We start from the raw sequence: 19,391 nt of genomic DNA, 5'->3' as shown, positions 1-19,391 counted from the left end.
TTGAAAGCCCTCATTCTTTTCTTTCTTTCTTCTTCTTTTTTTTTTACATATTTTTATCTTTTTTACGGAATTTTTATCATTTTTGCGTAATGTCCGTGTTTCTGCTCTATATAGTAATATTTCATAACGCTTTATTCAAGGATCTACAAAATATACTTTTCATCTCCTAAATACTTCTGTTGCCATTTCTATCCTTGGCTTGGCTATGTTCGCATTTCATGTCCTCGGTAATACTACCAGGGTTGAATTCAGGGGGTAGCCCGGGGGGAATCTCCCCCCCCCCCGAAGAAAATTCATTCCCCCCCGGAGAAACTCAAAAAATTTCAGTTACAAAATGTAGAAATTACTTCACATAATTATTTGCTTTCTTTCCGTCCACGTGCAGACGAAATCCAATCTCTCAATATACATATAAATGACGGAGACCCATTCTATATAAATATTAAATATGTAACATCTAATCCTGTCACCACGGCATGACGCGTCCTCAGGTTGCGGATCGAGGAGGTCTCTAGATATAGAGGTCAAGTTCTATATATGCAGTTAGCTAAGGATAGAAGTCAGTGGAGAGCTTTTGTGAACGCGGCATTGAACCTCCGGGTTCCATAGGCCATAGAGTTAGTTAGTTAGTTACGTAACATCTAAGATAGAATACCAAATAGTCAATAAAACTTGAATTTCTTAACGCTATGACCGAGTTTGGCAGAACATGAAATTGTTAACTGTTGAAGAAAGATTTGTATTTTAGTAGGTACTATACTCCCTCCCTATATTATATTTTAGTAGGTAGCACTAGCACAGATTGAAATAGGAAAGGAAAGATAGGGGAGATCTTTCGATCATTCTATATGATCTCTGATGTCAACAGACTTCAGTTCTTGAAAATGTACAGTTCTTGCATTATTTGAAATAGGGCACCTAAATCCCATTTCTCGCATCGAAAGTAACAGACGTAAATGTGTTTTACGATTGTTAAAGTAAACACACCTTTCTTTAATTAAAAATAATTCAGTTAAAGGGAGAGATTCAGAGGGCGTCATTTAGAGGGATCAGGGAGGAACAGTTATCCTTCCTGGATTAGAGACATATAGAATTTATCAATATGATAGTCAGTGGCGTATTTACGATTTTGTTTCGGGAGGGGCTTTGCTAACTTTCGGGGGGGGGGGGGGCTTTGCCTGAAAATGTGAAAATTCTGCAAGATATTTCATATACCTTACTATAGTAAGTAAGATTTCGGGGGGGCTTAAGCTCGGAAGCCCCCCTAAATACGCCACTGATGATAGTAGAATATAAGTGAAAGATTGTTATTGAAGGTGATGAAGATTCTGCTCAGAGCCGTGCCTTGGGGGAGGGGCAAGCGGGGCGACGGCCCCGGGCGCCGAAGTAAGGGATGAAAAATTCGGGAGGGAAAAAGAAAAGAAAAGAAGGAAAGAAAAACAAAGGAATAAAACACATGTGCACATATTATATAAAATGAAAGGAAAAAAGTAATGAAAAGTGCTCAAAATCAAGGAAAAGCTTGGTTTACTTTTTAAAATTTTCTCACCTTTCGCGGCTGGTCTGTCGACCTCACTCATATATACGGGGATGCCGTCGTGTATACTCTCGCGCCAAGCGCTGATTTTCCACAACACGGCACTAATCCTACTGAAGATTTCGTAAACTAAACTATTGATGTGTATGCAGTGAAGAAACCAAGGCTAATATGCTTGATTTAGAATCAGAAGTGTGAGAAAGAATGATAACTTTTTGTTAAGATATTTCTGTGTGTGTTTGTTTTAGGACAAAATATATTTGAGTTAATTTAAATCTTTTTAAAAACTTCTACATTAGTAACAAACAGTAACTACTAAATATAGGAAATAATAACAAAAATAGCTACTGTAAATAGCAGTTAAAGTTTAGTGTAAAATATTTTTGCCAGTCTTTATTTAATGCTTTAGATGAAATCAAACGATTGTTTTTTTTAAATTATAATTTCACATTGAATATTTATCAGCAATTAGTCTCAATATTAGGTAAGATGTGTATGTGAATGGAATTGTTAAATATGCTGCTTTCTTGCAAAAATACAGAAAACAACTCTCCCCCCGAGGAGTTGACATTCCCCCGGGTGAAAATGTCTGAATTCAACACTGAATATTACCCCGGAGGTATCGCAACTAATCATTACCATTTTCTCTCCTCCTACTGAAAACTATTCACCTGTTCTGTTGTCTTCCCTCCTACATTTGACACCGACCACTTCGTTCCAATCACTATGGCATTTTTCGTTCTAACATTTCTTTTCATTCTATTTTATTCGATGCTGAAAATGGGGTGCTAAATTCCAACAAAGCAACCAAACAATATTCCGATAAATAAATAATTATCGAATAATTTATCAGAAAATTAAACGAATATCCGGACATTTGAACACTAGAAATAATATTCAAAGAGCTACACGAATATAGAATATTTGTAACTGCAGTAGTAGCCACAGTAAATTAAGAGGTAAAGAATTCTAGTCTTGAAGACCTGAAATAACGATGGTACCAGCTAATGTATTGAACATTAAGCATTTAACTATAAAACTGTCTGGGCAGCCATAGGCTTCAATGGGATGTAAAATCTATGAAATTTAGTTTTATTAAAGATGGTAGCATTCTTTTGCCATACTCCTAAGTCCAGGGACAGCGCAAAAGATATTAACTAAGACAACAATCTTTTATTTTTTTTGTTAATGAAATGAAATATGAGTTTAATGTCCCACGATTATGCCCTGTAGGCTAAGGGAGACGATGATTAAAGCAAGTGGATGATGGAAGTATTGGTGGAATAAGAAAGTGGGAGGAAATGGAAATTCACTAGCACTGAGCCACTATGCTTTCCACGACCTATTTTTTTTTTTTGGTTACAATTGTATAACACTACTGCCAAATTCGGAGCTGCAATGACGTAGTCGGTTAACGCATCTACCTATCAGCCCAAATATTATGATTGTATTTCAGGAAATGTTGCCTTCGAGACGAAAACATTTCTTATCTCGTCTCGAAAACGAAACAAGAGACGAGAAATTTCACGAATCTTTTGAGCAACACTGGTTCATAATGTAGGGTCAGTGACAAAAGTTTTTTTTTTTTTCCGTTTGGTAAAATTAATTTTTGGAATAACGGTAGAATATATTAACATACACTATGTCACTGAGTTTCAACTAGGGATGGCCACATTTTTTTCGAAAAATGAATTTTTCGAAAACGAAAAATGAAATTTTTTTCGAAAAACGAAAAACAAAAAAAATCGAAAAACGAAAATTTTTTCGAAAAAACGAAAAATTTTTCAAAAATCGAATTTTTTTGAAAAACGAAAAACAAAAATTTTCCGAAAAAACAAAAAAAATCGAAAAAGTGAAAAACGAAAAATGAAATTTTCGAAAATCGAAAAACAGATTTTTCGAAAAAGGCCATCCCTAGTTTCAACGATGGAACGTACAGACAATTACATTCTTTTTAATTTCCTGAAAACTGTATTCAAATTGTCCTTCCATTCTGAAGTTATTTACGAAACTAATTTAATCGAACAGAAAGAACTTTGTCATTGACTGTACATAGTATACTCCAATAATAAATATGATTTAATTGTTTATATTACACACTTCGTGGAAGGTTTCTGATTACTTCAAGATGAAATTAAGAAAAACTAGTCAAGTTGAACCGAATTCAGAAGCTATTGGCGTGCAAAGCTTTGGAACACAACTTCTGTTGTCAAGCCGAGCCTATCCCTGCTAAACCTGGTCACTAAATACAGCGATCTTTAGTTTCTAGGCGATGGGCTCCTTGCCCATCGAATTTTGTTCAGATCCGGCCAACACTTACTGTCAAATAAAGTATCACATATAGGACATGCCGAGCCAAACTAAACCTGTCCATGGTGCGAGCGGTCCCGGGTTCGATTCCCGATCGGGCACTCGGTCGGAAAAGTGTAAAAAGTTTTTTAGACCAGCCATCCTAAATGAAGTTTTCCTCATTCATACCAGGCAAATGCCGGGGTGGTACCTAACTTATAGATCCCAGGTCACTTCCTTCCTTCATCAATCCTTTCTTTCTTCTCTTTCCCCGGATAGTGTGATCACCGATTGACGTCATTCCTTATACGTGACGGGCTAAATTGCCATAGATGCCGAAAGCCCAGAAATCTAAATCCTAAACCTGTCCATGACCAACCCGCCCACAAAATACAATAATTTTTATTCTCTAGACCATGCTCATCCAATTTGGTTCAGATCTGACCAATAGTTACCGAGAATTAAAGAACCACACACAAGGCAAGCTGAGCCAACCTTGTCCCAGACCGAACTCAGTCATTAAATATAGCATTTTTATTAATTTGGCTATGAGCTATTTGACCACCAAATTTGGCTTAGATCTGACTAGTAGTTACCGAGAAATAAAGTGCCATATACAAGGCGAAGCAATCCTCTCCCTGGCCGAGACAGGCTATCAAATATATCGATCTTCATTTCTTATGCAATAGGGTACTTCCTCACCGAATTTCGTTTAGATCCATTCAGTAGTTATCGAGAAATAAAGTACCACTTAAGGGAGTCGAGCGAGCCAAGCCTATCCGAGTTTGTCCCTGGCGGATTCCGGCCACCAAATATGGCCCTTTTTTTTCATTTGCCCATGGATATTTGCCTACCAAATTTGGTTCAGATCCGACCAGTAGTTACTGAAATATAAAGTACCACAGAGACAGACACAATACAAAAACTTGGAGTGAAATTATAATTTCTTATATGCTTACGCCGAAAGCTAAAAATCAGGGCGTAAATTTTGAAATAATTTTACAAAACGAGGAGAAAAACGAACAAAACGAGACGATAGTCTCGTGCAACACTACCCAAACACCAGAGGTGAGCGGTCTACCACTGAGCCATTGGTGTCCTAAAAAGAAGAAGAACGTTCAAAGTATGTGATCTTGCTCTGTGTCAGTCATTTTCCACTCGCTGATGTATGACGTAGCAGCGAGGATTTTTGAATTTGAGAGAGACAGAGCGAAACGCAATGAAGGAAGAAGGAGCAAGTGCTGTCAGTGTATAAGTAGTTATACACAGTATGTCGGAAAAATAACGGAGCTTTTTAAATTAAAAAAAATAGATATTTTACAAACTGTGGTTCCTTTTATTCAAAATCATCCCTTCCGGATCCCTGAGCACGTTCAACCAATGCTAGCACAGAGTTTTTAATGTTCCTTTTTGGAATCGCCTCAACGACTCTCGTCACAGCAGATTGGACGTGTGTAACATTGTCATAAAATGTTCCATTGATGGGCAATTTGAATTTTGGGAATAGGAAATAGTTACATGGCGATAAATCAGGCGAATACAGATATGTTTTCTAGCCAAAAAGTCACGAACTGAGACGATTCTGTGACATGGTGCATTGTTGTGAAATAAAGTCCAACTTGCCTGGTGCTCGATACTCGAGCCTTACGCGAACGATTCGCTTCCACAAACCTCCATAACACCCAGATAATATTCACCATTAACAGTTTGACTCTGTGGAATGAATTCTCGAAGCATAATAACTTTGGAATCGTAAAAACAAATTAATCTCAAAAGTCTTGTCAAGTGACTTTTGAAAATGCAATTTTTTCGCTTTCGGAGAACCTAACGACTTCCACGTAGCGTTTTGTTTGCGGGTCGTACTTGAAGCACCAAGTTTCATCACCAGTTACAATCGATTCCAAAAATGTTCTGTTCCGTCTGGCTGTTTTAATCAGATCTTGCAATGTTCAACGCAAGGAATTTTTTGGTCATAAGTTAAGGTGTGCGGAACAAATCGAGAACAGACTTCCCATTTCTTTAAATCCTTTGTCAAAATTTCGTGAATCATGTCTTTCGTCGTATTTAATTTCTCTGCCATCCATCTCACAGTCGAATTAGCATCGTGGACTATCATTTCACGCATTTGTTCCACAAACTCATCGCGATTTTTGCTTTTCGGTCTGCCTCGCTTTAGATCGTCTTTCAAGGACTCACGACCGTCCCGAATCGCGTATACCACTTGAATACACGTGTACGAGATAAGCACTTATCACCATAAGCTTGTTTCATAATTTCCAATGTTTGTGTAAATGTTTTACTCAGCTTCAAACCAAATTTAATATTGACTCTATGCTCCATCGTGACACCAGATACATACACTTTTCTTGCTATAACTTGACACCACGTTAATCGCTTCTCATGATTGTGGTCTCGTTTTGTTGAGCAGATATCCAGCTTTCCGATGATCTGTTGCTTCATTAGAGCTATTGGTTATCTCCGACATACTGTGTCAGTTACTTTTCCGACATGCTGTGTATATCCACGAATAGTACGATTGCAAAACCATCGACTATACTGTCAATCAGGTGCGGATTAGCCATTAAGCAAAATAAGCACCTGCTTTGGGCATCAAGGGAATGGGATACGACAGAAATTTTAAATAGCGGAATTTACTATGGCCCATGGCCCATATGCTACAATGCTGGAAATAGTGCAGGGCAACCAGGATCTTCAAAAGGGGCCCTACATTAAATGATTGCGCATAATATATATATTGTAATGATTTTGGTAGAGTCAATAATGGACCAAGATTTATCCCCTCACCAATTTATTATAAAAATTTGTTAAATACAAAACGTCTTTGATTACAAAGAGTAAAATAGTGTCTATCTCGTTATATCCAGATGAGAGGAAATAGGTGTTTGCACGGTGCTCCTTCTCTCAAAGCAGTCTCCAAGGCACCTGCCGGTTCTGGTGAGTCTTGAAGGATAGCCCCCTCAGCTCAAGGCAGCTTTGCGAGGCTTGGTTGTAGTAAGGACACCTAGTCCAGTGCGACCTCGGGAAGGATAGGTGTACCCCTAGTCCAGTGCGACCTCAGGACGGTGTAGGTGATTTGATCAGTTGGACGACTGTTGCTGGGTCCCTTGGTGGTCTACCTTTTATCTGTCCTCTTCGGGTTCTTCCGTGAGGTCCGTCTTCTTTCGGCGATTCTCGGTGCCTTTAGTGTCGGCTTTTCTTCTGTTTATAATCAATAGCACTTGTTGTGTTGACATGTGCTCTTGTCCTGATGTGGGGATCCTTACAATATATATATGAGTACTTTTGGGGTAAGACCTCTAGCACCTGTGAGCTCGGGGGTCCATTTCGAATAACTACCTCACTTCTCTAGCCAACAACACTCCACAGGCAAAAGGCAATTTCTCGCTTTCTGAATATTTTTTCTGAGTTGCTACTGTGTTTGTGCTATGATTCGTTCCTTCACTCTAGGTGTGGTCAGGCAAGTGGTAAACTATCAGCGACAGATCTAATTTCGTACAGTAATAAATGTTAGTAAACAGTGTGTGATAATGTGCAAAAATAAAGATGTACAAAATAATAATTATAAGTTTTAAAAATTGTAACTGTTAATAATAAGGAATTTGTGCATCTGAATTTTTATTTTAAGGCGTTTTAGTCTGTTAATAATAGGAATAACTAAATTTCTTGTAATGGGGAGAATTCAAACTTTCAATTTTGCCCATTTGCAAAACACTGTAGTAGGTAGTCTTGGCCCTCCCGAAATAAAATTCTGGTCGTGCCACTGCCTAGCACACCGATATATTAAAATAATCGAAAATGACCGATATTAGTATGCAATCCATAGTTTTAGGGGTTCATGAGCTGATTGGTGACAGTTTTGATAGCCTTTTAGTCCAAGTTCAGATCTCCAATGAGGGTAAGCACCTCGTCACACCTACGGATAGTGGGAGGAAGGGAGACACATAAAAAGATCGAAAACGACCGATATTAATGTCAAATCCATAGTTTTCGAGGTGGTTTAGATAAATAAGGACACTCCCAATGCTGTTTAAGCCCGATTTAAGCCTCCATTAGCATCCGGGGGTAAAATGGTAACGTAAAAATATCGAAATCGATGGATATTAGTGTTGAGTCATTAGTTTTCAGCATCGCTAAGTTAATTGGTGGCAGTTCTGATGCCGTGTAAGTCCCAATTTTAGATCCCAGTGATAGCAAGACCCCCTTAGCCCTCCTAGGGTGAGTGGGAGGTGCAGACATAAAAGTGATTTTAAAAAACGACTGATATTATTGTCGTATCCTTAGTTTTCGGGGTAACTTAGATAAAGAGTGACACTCCAGAAGCCATTTAAGTTCAAGTTCAGCCCGCATTAGCACTCCGGAGGCAGGGATGAAATTATGAGATGTAAGACCGTATTTTTCTGGGTCGTTTAGATGAACAGCAACACTTCCGATGTCATTTAAATTCAAGTTCAGCCCCATTAATACCCCTGAGAGGAGGAGAATGGTGATATGAAAACAATAATCAAAAAACGACCTCTATTAGTTTGGAATCCGTAGTTTTGGGGATCCCTAAGATGATTGCCAACACTCTCTATACCATTTACGTCTACATTTAACTCCATTTAGCACCCCTTGGGTGGTAAGAAGGTGTTGACTTGTAAAAATAATGGAAAACGACCGATATTAGTGTCGAATTCATACTTCAGGATGTCAATGAGATTAATAATTACAATCCCGATAGCGTTAAAGTCCAAGTTCAGTCGCATGGGGGTTAGAAGGCTTGAAAAATGAAACGTCTCAAATGAATGTGATTTAGTGTCGAATTCATAGTTGGGGTTCATCAAGCAATTATATTACAATCACTATGAATTTAATCCTAAGCTTAGGCTTGAACAAACGTGTGACCTGGATTGGGATTTTACAGGAGCAGCGTTAAAGGCGTTGCTCCCATAACTATAAATATTTGGACGCATGTATGTGAATGTATATTTCAGAGTAACTTGGAACGTCTGGAGCAACTTTAACTAAACTTGGTTGTCCATCATTGTTAGGAGCTTGTGTCACTGAGGAGTATGTATGTCACTGTTAGGACTGTATGTATCATTGCTAGGAGTATGTGCATCAGTATTAGGAATTCATGTGTCATTGTTAGGAGAGTATGCATCACTGTTAGGAGTGTATCAATGATAAAAGTATGTGATTCACTGTTAAGAGTTTGGGCATGATTCTTAGGAGTGTGTCACTGTTAGCAGTTTGTGTGTCACTTTTAGGAGTGTGTACATTATTGATAGGAGCTTGTGTCATGGAGGAGAACGTGTGCTACTCTTAGGACATTGTGTGTCATTGTTTGAATTATATGCCACTGTTAGGAGTGTGTGTGTATCATTGTTAGAAGTATGTGCAACATTGTTAGAAGTTCTGTCACATTTAGAAATATATGCATCATTGTTAGGAAAGTGTATCAATGGTAGAAGTATGTGATTCACTGTTAGGAGTTTGGGCATGATTGTTTGGAGTATGTATATCATTGTTAGAAGCTTGTATCACTGTTAGGAATGTGTGTAGCCTATATGATAGAAGTATGTGATTCATTATTAGGAGTTTGTGCATGACCGTTAGGAGTGTGTCTCACTGTTAGGAATGTGTGAATTGTAGAAGTATGAGATCCACTGCTAGGAGTTTAGAGCATGATTGTAAGAAGTGTGTGCGCCACCTAGGAGTATATGTGCTAATCTTAGAAGTTTTTGTATGCCTTAGGAGTATCACAGTTAGTAGTGTGTGTCATTGTTAAGTTTATATCACTGTTAGGAGTGTGTGTTACTGTTAGGAGTTTATGTGTGAATGTTAAGAGTGTATGTGAGTATTAGAAGTGTGTGTTAGAAGTTTGTGTCACTGTTAGAAGTTTGTCACTATTAGGATTGTGTGCGTCACTTAGAATTCTGTTATTGTTGAAAGTTTATATCACTATTAGAACTGTATGAATGTGTGAATTTACCTTGTGTGATTTAAGAGAGTGTGTCACTGTTAAAAGTTGTGTCATTGTTAAGATTATGTATGTATCAGTTCAAAAGTTTGTGTCCCTGTTAAGAGTATGCGTGTCACTGTTAGAAGAAATAAAACAATAATAGGTATAATTTTCTACTCCGGCCTCGTTGTTTCGATCCCTATCTTTGTTATGTGGAAATTCACACAGCCTAGTCGATGTTAGTGCAGACTAAACAAGTATTCTATAGGAAAAGAGGATTCCTAACATCAAGAAATGTGTCGTTGGACGTTCGTAAACGATTTATTAAGACCCTGGTATGGAGCGTGTCGCTTTATGGATCAGAGACGTGGACATTGAGAAAAGCTGAAATATCCAACCTGGAAGTATTTGAAATGTGGTGTTGGCACAGAATGCTGCACATATCATGGACCGAAAGGAAAAGGAATGAAGACGTACTAAAGGAAACTAATGAAGGACGACAGATCATGAAGATAATAGTAAAAAGAAAAAAAAACATACTTGGCCATTTTATTCGACACTCCGATTGGATCACCGTATTGATAAGAGGGAAAGGCAGAAGGAAAACCAGGTAGAGGAAGACCAAGGATAGAATATGTAGATGCAGTTACGAAGAATAAGCCTTATCAAAGTATAAAGCAACTCTACCAAGGGAGAGAAAAGTTTTAAAATTTCCATGTTGCCCACCAACCTATGGTTGAGGTGAACAAGACGAAGTAGTTGGTCTTAGAAATTTACTCGTAATTTCGTCAATAAATTATTATTATTAGCTTTAACACTTCTTACACAGTTCAAAAAACATTAAAAAAACAACACACATTACAAATAGTGATCGAACTTACAACCCTAGTCACAAGAATTATTCTATTCACAATGTAACCTCATCTTTCTACCTAGAAGAATGGCGAAACAAAATTCATTATTAGCTAACAAATATTTATACTTCATTTTTTTCAGTCATAAAATGATAATTCTATTTGTAAATCCATAAACGTAATAATATTATTACAGTCATGTGTGAACCTAAGAAGCATCTGACATATCTCTCTTCTATTCCTATCAGTAGCTTTCGACTATGTGACTTTTTCTTTCCTTTTTGGGTCTTTCTAAAAATTAAAAAAAAAAAACCTACTCTTGTCGAAAACTGAACTTGTTACTTTAAGATCTATAGTATAGTGTCTGCCGACAACACACTGGACATTGTTTATAAAAAAAAGATCGATACACGTGATTCACTACCTCCTTGTCCACGGTGTGGACTACAAAAAATGAAAAAAAAAATATGTATTCAAACTAATGTGCCTCCCGAAATGAAATGTTGTGTTCCTACAAAATTTGCTTTTCTCTTATGACTGATATTTTAAAAAACTTATATGATGATAGAAAAAAGTAACTTAAGCGGGAATCGATCTGCGGACCCCACAATTTCCAGTCTACGATTATATTTATTACATCATGGAAGCACTGCTTATAAAGCAAACGATACATTGAGTAATTTGTCGGGAGGGACAAAGTACTTTACGTCGAATATTTTTCTTTGTTTCGTTTTTATTGTGTACACTTTTTATGTTTTTCGTACAATGCATGAAAAAACAAAAACATTTTTTGCTACGGTGCTCAGGAATACTATTTTAACTGATCAGGAAATAAGGATCTACTTGCGAAATGATTAGGGTAATACGTAGTATTTTATTTTCATACCATCAATAGAGCAAGGGGCACACGATAATATCTCGCGGAAAACATGCATTTATTTGTTTGACAGATAGTATATAGACGAATATATTGTTTTAAAGAAATACAAAATTTAAGGCAAACCTTGAGACATATTTTCCTTGAATTATCATAAAATAATCCTGATATGATTATTAGAAATTAGTTAAACTGTAGATCAGCGTTTCCCAACCGGTGTGCCGCGAATGGACCGCTAGTGTGCCGCGAGGAAATCGAAACAAAACTATTAATTCTATAGCAACCAAATTGAAAGACATAGGAAAAAATGTATATTTTTGTATTTCACATTACTATGAATTTCTACCATGGAAAAAATTTACTGTTAATTGTAATATATTATTCTACATCTATTACTGTGTAGCAGACAGTATTTCGGCTCATACACATTTCCACGGTTAGCTGCTATATTACTTTTCAATTGAGTCATACTAACACCGAGAAATGGAAGCACTTGTATGGTACGCGTCAAGTGAACGTTCGTAGAACACTCATTCGCACGTGAATGACAGAACAACACTTTGTTCAATAGCTGTGTTTTGACTTCGACGTATCGCAAGCTGTGTGATTGGAATAATATGCACTGGTTTTGGTTAAAACAGCAAAGTTAAAAGTACAAGACATTTGTTTGTTTGTTCGTTATTTAGTGATCTTCGTTCTTAGTGAAAAGTTGGATACAGTTTTCGAAAAAGAATGCGTATTTTTAGAAATCTGAGTCCTATATTTCATTGCAATTGTTTTCCATTTTAAAATTAGAATAAAAAATAAGCATAATGAATTAGCATAGGAGAAAACTAGTGATCGAGCTTTCATCTCTGTGAGAAGGAAATCAGTAATCACAGAAAAAATTACCATGGTATTTTATATTTGCAAATAATAATAATAATAATAATAATAATAATAATAATAATAATAATAATCTGAGTGTGCCGCGAGAATTCAAGTTACACCCGTAGTGTGCCGCAAGTTGAAAAAGGTTGGGAAACGCTGCTGTAGATAAACAGATATTTGCAATATGTAATTATGTTATTTTGTTTCGTTTTACAGATTCACTAGGCCTCAATATCGCGGATTCGACAACATGGCTTACGATCAAGATGGAAGACCCATAGTCACAAGAAAGACCTTCTCGGGTGCGGAGCCTTTGTACTAATTGTTTAATGTTCTATACTTTAATTTTAATCTATCAACTGCCAATTCTCTATTTTCTATAATTTTTCAACTAGGCTATTACTGTTATCTGTTTTCCACAATTGGTACAAATTTGTATCTTTAGCAAATTCCTAAACCATTTAAAGGAAACAATAATTTTTATGCTACTCTTTGTATATAGTTTCATGTTTGTGTAATGCTGTATATAATGTGGTGATAATGAATTTCAATTTCATTTAATAATATTGCTTTTAAAAACCCTTTGTTTAATTAGTTGTTACCTTTTAATTGACTTCTACTTTTTTTTTACTCAAATGGTATTTTTTTCAGGAGATACAACATCATTTTGATTCCAGTTAGAAAGAAGAGCAACCTGGTAACACTGCCCAAACGCTTTCAGTTACTCAGTTGTTCCAAGACTGATGTACAACTTGTTTGTACTTGATCTTTTACATTCCAAATATAATAGTCATCTTTCAGGTTGAAGGTTATATATCACAACGTGTTAGAGTACCGACCATTAAAGTTATTCATACAATTTTAAGTGAAGATATTATACATTTCGACAACACTGCTTATGCGTATTGTCAATATAATAATTTATCTGAAAGCATGATTCAAACATTTTTGTGTTAACGTTGCACGATCGAATTAGGGAAGTGATACCACAATATATTTATATAATGAAAAAGTGAACTGTTCCCATTTACTAATCAGCATGATACAAAGTGAAGAAATAGTGCGAAAACTAAGAAGCAATGCGACAGTTGTGAAAGTGAAAATAATGAGATTTATGTGTTAAACATATAAGAAAGGAGTGTGATAAAGAATCGAACAGTTTTCACCTCAAGAACCACATAAATAAGTGACGACAAGAATAGTGAACAATGGTGTAGAATGTGGATCCCTTTATCAATAATATCGAACATTAAATCCTTTCAATTTTGAAATATTAGCCTTTTTTATGGAGGAAATGCTATGCTAGTGCTAAGTATGTACTTGTAATAGTAACATCCCATTGCTTAAATGTTTTTACAACATGCTTTTTATTATTTTAAAAGTAATAGAACATATTTTTTTTCTTTACAATAATGTAAATATGTTTTCAAATATAACCATATTTAATTTTGGGGATTCAAATAATATAATCAGTTCAGGTTTATTATATATTTGAGGGATGCTAAAATCAAGGGCTCCCATCTTTTGATATAAGAAGAAAAAGGAACAATTCGGATTACAATCGAGTCTTGGAGATTTCATGAGTGTAAAGTATAAAGAACACATCCAGAATAAAAGGATAAAGAGCGTTGTATCAGCCTGTCCTTTGAGGTTCTGAATTGTAATGCTCTCAATGTATGCTGATGATTGTAGTATAATTTTTGTCTAGAATTTGTAAGAAAGAGGTATTTACATCCAATAATGCCTAATGTTGTTTTTAAATAACAAGAAATAAACATATCTTTTGGTGTGCCGAGAATTACTGTGATAAAAAAAATATATATCTTATTACCTTATTAAAATACGGTCGTCAATTTTTACCAAATTACTATACGTAGAAAATGTAGAGTAGTTGTAATTTTGAAGGAAGTTTAGATGTCTGTGAAAGGAATTACATCTATAGCATTATTATGTAAAAAATATATATATTTATTTTAAGATATTAAAATGAATATATTTGAAGCAATGTTAACATCAAATAAATTAGCTACTCTCCAGGGTTTTTGTTGACGTAGCAGTACTGAATATGTTCTTATATGTTTATTTTTATTAAATTCAATGACTATTCGTTCACTTAATGTATTTTTGTATTTTTTAAGTAATAAGGAAAAATAGTAGATCCATTATTTTTGTATCGTAACAAATGCTATCATTTTTATTTCACAGTAACAATACGATTTTCAACTATTTCTCCATACTTACAATGATACATATCCATCCAATTGAATTAATTTAGTTCTTTACATGAAAACTCTCTCTATATATGTAATGCTATTTGAAATATGCGCTTTGTGTGGACGCGTATTAACATTCCCTAAGTATTTGTGTTCGAGTCTTTATATTTGAATGCATTTAATTAATTGAAAGAACTTTTATTACCAGATCTACGCTGTGACCATGAATTCTGCCATCAAGGACAGAATATTTTATATAGCATCACGTGACTACTGATATAGTGTATAAAAGTATGTTAGAAGAATTAGTAATATTTTTGTTGTTGAATATATACCTATATATATATAGTACTAAGATACCTATATTTTTATTGTAGCTATATAAATACTGTTATGTGTTTCGCATGTTGCAAAAACATACTTCATTTTCAATACATGTTAACGGTTAAAATATCTAATAATAAAATGTTACATTGTACAACCACTGTCAAGGTTCTTGAAACCATTTTAAAAGTTATCAACTACCAAAACAACATATAGTTTTCTACACCTATTTGCCAAATGCAATGAGGTTTCTGATTAGGTTATTAATGTAAGGCTGCTAGAAAAGGTAACTGATATTATAAATGTTCATAATTCAAGATGAAGTTAACCACATAAAGTTATATTCTACCATTTATCGCATGTTATATATAATAAAATATATATAGATATATATATGTTAAGTATTGAAGTTCACGAGATATCAGTCGCAGAGTAATATACAAACCTGTTATAAACACAAAAATGTAGATATCAATGTCTTGTTATGATATTTAAATACAAATATCTCAATTTAATTTGAATATTTTAAAATCGTAAGTTGATTATAGCTATATACAGGGTATTACAAAAATATGTCAGAATATTTTGGAAGCAGGTTCCTCATCGAAATAAGAAAAAAGGTTCATAAAGACCTGTGCTCAAAAGTGAATAGTGTCCGAGTTATAGAGTGCCGTAAACGTGAAATAAGTGAACTTTAAAATTTCATAGCTCCATCACCATAGGACCTATCGTAGTCGGGTCAAGACATCACTGAGGAACTAGTATGTGAACTATCCAAATATCCATGTTTAAATATGCTCCAGTTCTTGCACACCAATTTTTAGAGAGATGGGTGGAGAGTGTCAAGTACTCCGAAACAGTCCTCTCTAAAAATGGTTGTGCAAGTACCGGAGGTTCTGAAAGATGGATATTTGATTGCTCACATATTAATTACTCAGTGATGTCTTCACCCGACTACGACCGGTCGTATAGTAGTGGCACTATGGAGCTTTAAAGTTCATTTTTTTCACGGTTTCGGCACCCTGTAATTACGAAACTATGCACTCCGACCACAAGTACATATGAACTTTTTCTTATTTTGATTTTGAGGAATTTATTCCCAAAATATTGTGATCAAACTTTTGTAACACCCTGTATATATACATATCAAACAAGGAACCATATATTAAGCATATATATGAGTAACTTATGCATGCCTATAAAATCATATATACAAATACATACAAGCAAGGGCGTTGTTGTATATATATGCAACATATAAGTTGGGACCTAATGTTTGATTATGAGCCCTCTTTACAAACGTCAGTCAAAAAAATGTGTCATGTACAGTACTGAAAATAAGCATGAATCTCTCTCAAATTAATTTTAGATGTAATTTTACTAATAATCTGATTCCTAGTCAGTGTTCATGAAATAATAACATATTTCGTAAGAGAAACAAACATTAGAAATCAATTTCATTCTTTTTTTAAAAAAGTAATCACTCTTGGATATATTACATTATCTTAGCAATTTAAAGTTTTCAAACTTATTCAATATTGCCGTCACCACATGATTCCTATAATTTCTCTGTTATACAATTCCTCATTGTTGCCTGTGTTAACCTAAAAGTGGATTATGAACATTTTAGTAATTAATGCCTTAAAACTCAGAACAGCACTTAAATCCCGACCGAACATTTTAGAACTTGTTTCTTAGTTGAATCTTAAATTTAAGTTATAAAAGATTCGAGTTCTGATATAAATTTATTTCTTGAATCTACATTAACAGTCATATTTAAACACTGATCATTTTCCTTCCTTTCTTTCTTTTCTTTTCTGTTTTTATATCAAATTTTCTGTTTCAAACTTGTTGAGAGACGCTTATGTGTAGAGTTAGTTAATTTTCCATGTATGGATGCATTGCTAAGACTTAAAAACTTGTTTCAGCTATGCTTTGAAAATAAATGCCAAGCTTATAAATTCTTGAATGTTCAGTTCTTGATAAGTATTTTTCGGAATTCTCTATTTAACGATTTCATTTTTCGTCCACACGCAATGGAGGCTCTTGAGGGAAGACACACCGGTAAAAAAAACGCTATGAACTGAGGGAAGAGTAGTATAGCTTCAGATATTAGTAAAGTAGTTAAATTTTCTTCCTTTAGCTTGTACAAATAAAATTTAAGTACTTAACAATGCGACATTACTAAGAGTTACCATTGTTCACATTTCAGATTTCCGTTAATACTCTTAACCTAGGTAACGAAAAACCAACGGGTTGATCTGCTCCTCCGCTGCAATTTCAACACTTCTCAGGATCTTCCAATGTCTGGCACTATTTTTAATTTGTTTTTTATCAATTTAATTTTAGATCATTTTGTAATACATCTCTAACTACTTTAAACTGTATTTGTAACATATGTACTCCATTAACGAAGCATTTCAACATATAAATATTAATAAAGCGTTCATTTATTTCTTAACTTACACAACTGGAAAACATCTAATCGCAATTTAGGTTTTCTTAAGGTTAAATTAATTTGTCAGCAAATCAGAAGAAACAAACCCTTGGCGCAGTGTCTTTGTACCCATTATTCCGCTAATTGTGCCTGGTAAATTGATAGAAGAAAAATTTGAAAGGATAGAGAGAGAGAGAGAGAAAATAAAATATGAAATGAAGATTAGAAATTACGCAAGTAAAATAAATTAACAGTTGTAAAATTATATAAAGTTCCACATAAATTTGTGGCACTGATTCTCCTGACTGTTTATTGATAGCAGGATATAAAATATTGATACCAAAATCGAATATCTTTCAACCGCTTGAGTTTGTAAGTGGGGGGGTGCAAACTGGAGAACATCATCACATGGAAGTCGATGAAAGAAGATGAGTGTTGTGGTTAACTTATTCTATAGATAGTACAGCTCTCTCTGTTCCAATCATCATTCGCATTGATGTTTTTAGTATTTATAATTTAATAATGCAATACAATAGATTTTCTGTTATTAATGTTGGTTATGCGTGTATATATATATATATATATATATATATATATATATATATATATATATATATATATATATATATATATATATATATATATAATGAAATTAAAATAACTAACAATAGTTATGAATAACAGTACAAAACGAGTTTGTAAACAAATGGTTTCAAGAATTTGCATTTAATATAAGACTGTTTTGCATCCTTTTTTGAAGTGATATCTTTTACACAAGAACTGCGAATTTGACAGTTACAGAATATTACTGATTTAAAATATAAGAGGTTCTATACATACCACTCGATTGTTTGAGTAGATACTGCTACAATTATAACTCATAATGCATTTTTCATATTTTATGTAACAATTTACTTAGTGTGACCAGAAGCCAAAGAATTTGACTAAACACCCTAATCTCATTGATCATTATTATAAATATGTCTGCTACATTATTATAGTTACTAAACGTAATTACCGTGAGAAAATATTTTTCATTCTTTTGTACTAATTTTCATCTACATTCTTGTAATCAGCGTAAAGAAGAAACTCTGTATTAAGGGGTAGAGGACTAAGGGCCGTATGCATAGTTATTCTGCGGGTTACTTAGGGGCTACGTACGGGACACGTGATAATTTGCGTTGCAGAGTTCTCTCGCAGGGTCAAACAAGCCCGCAACCTTCCCGTAAGTCAAGGGGATGGCTAGGGGTGCTTCAACGTACCCTTTGCTAGCCCGTAGCAATTTCTGTTGTTGTATAAAATGCATATGCTCCGTGCTGACAAAATATTTGAGTATGTTAATGAGTTTACCGAATTCGTTGAGCTGATTAAGCGATAATAAATGACATATTAATGGCAACCAATTTCCGCTCGTACAAATATTGAATTCAAGGTCAAAGAATGGACTAACAACTTCTACCTGAAATAAAATAAGCGAGAAATACTTGTTGTTACAGTATTGGTACTGAAGTAGATTTTAGATTAGATTGTAGAATAGCTTCAGAATTGATTCTAGGGGTCCAGTGGTGATTTCAAGGATCGGCCGGGGGGGGGGGGAGAAATTTCTCCCCGAGAACCATGACATTCCCTCAGGACCACATAGCCTATCGTGCTCAATGTGAATTCTCAGTATTTTCGTTACTAATACATTTCATCCGCAGTATATTGAAATCGCCACACAAAAAAAAAAAAAAAAAAAAAAAAAAACATCACTGATGGCAAAAATTGACTCAATAGTTACACATATTTCATCGTGAAAATGTTATTCTAATGTGTTTTACATCCTTCTCCCTGTTGGTGTTTTCCTACATTTCTCAGTTAGCATAGGTAAAGTTGAGGAGCGCTAACATCCTTTTTTTTTCCACTAATGATCTAACGTCTGCATTCTTGGTTTCTTACCTGACCACCAGCTGCGTACACATTTATAATATGCTTGCAAACTTATATATTATAAATAAATAAGTGCCATGCCCAACACAGGATAAG

General features: G+C 34.8%; 1 protein-coding gene across 1 annotated transcript in view; it reads left to right on the top strand.

Moving 5' to 3' along the window:
- Positions 1–17,936, top strand: part of LOC145682782 (uncharacterized) — a 190,914-nt gene extending 172,978 nt beyond the window's left edge. Inside the window, exons 8-9 of the mRNA XM_081754160.1 lie at positions 12,609–12,694; positions 13,044–17,936. Coding sequence (XP_081610286.1) covers positions 12,609–12,694; positions 13,044–13,063 — 106 coding nt within the window. The 3' untranslated portion in view covers positions 13,064–17,936. The remainder of the gene's footprint in view (positions 1–12,608; positions 12,695–13,043) is intronic.
- The last annotated feature ends 1,455 nt before the right edge of the window (positions 17,937–19,391 follow it).

This window comes from Thermobia domestica, chromosome 1, assembly GCF_964235325.1.
Source record: "Thermobia domestica chromosome 1, izTheDome1.hap1.1, whole genome shotgun sequence".
Classification (NCBI taxonomy): Eukaryota; Metazoa; Arthropoda; class Insecta; order Zygentoma; family Lepismatidae; genus Thermobia; species Thermobia domestica.
This window is presented reverse-complemented; position numbering and strand designations above follow the sequence as displayed.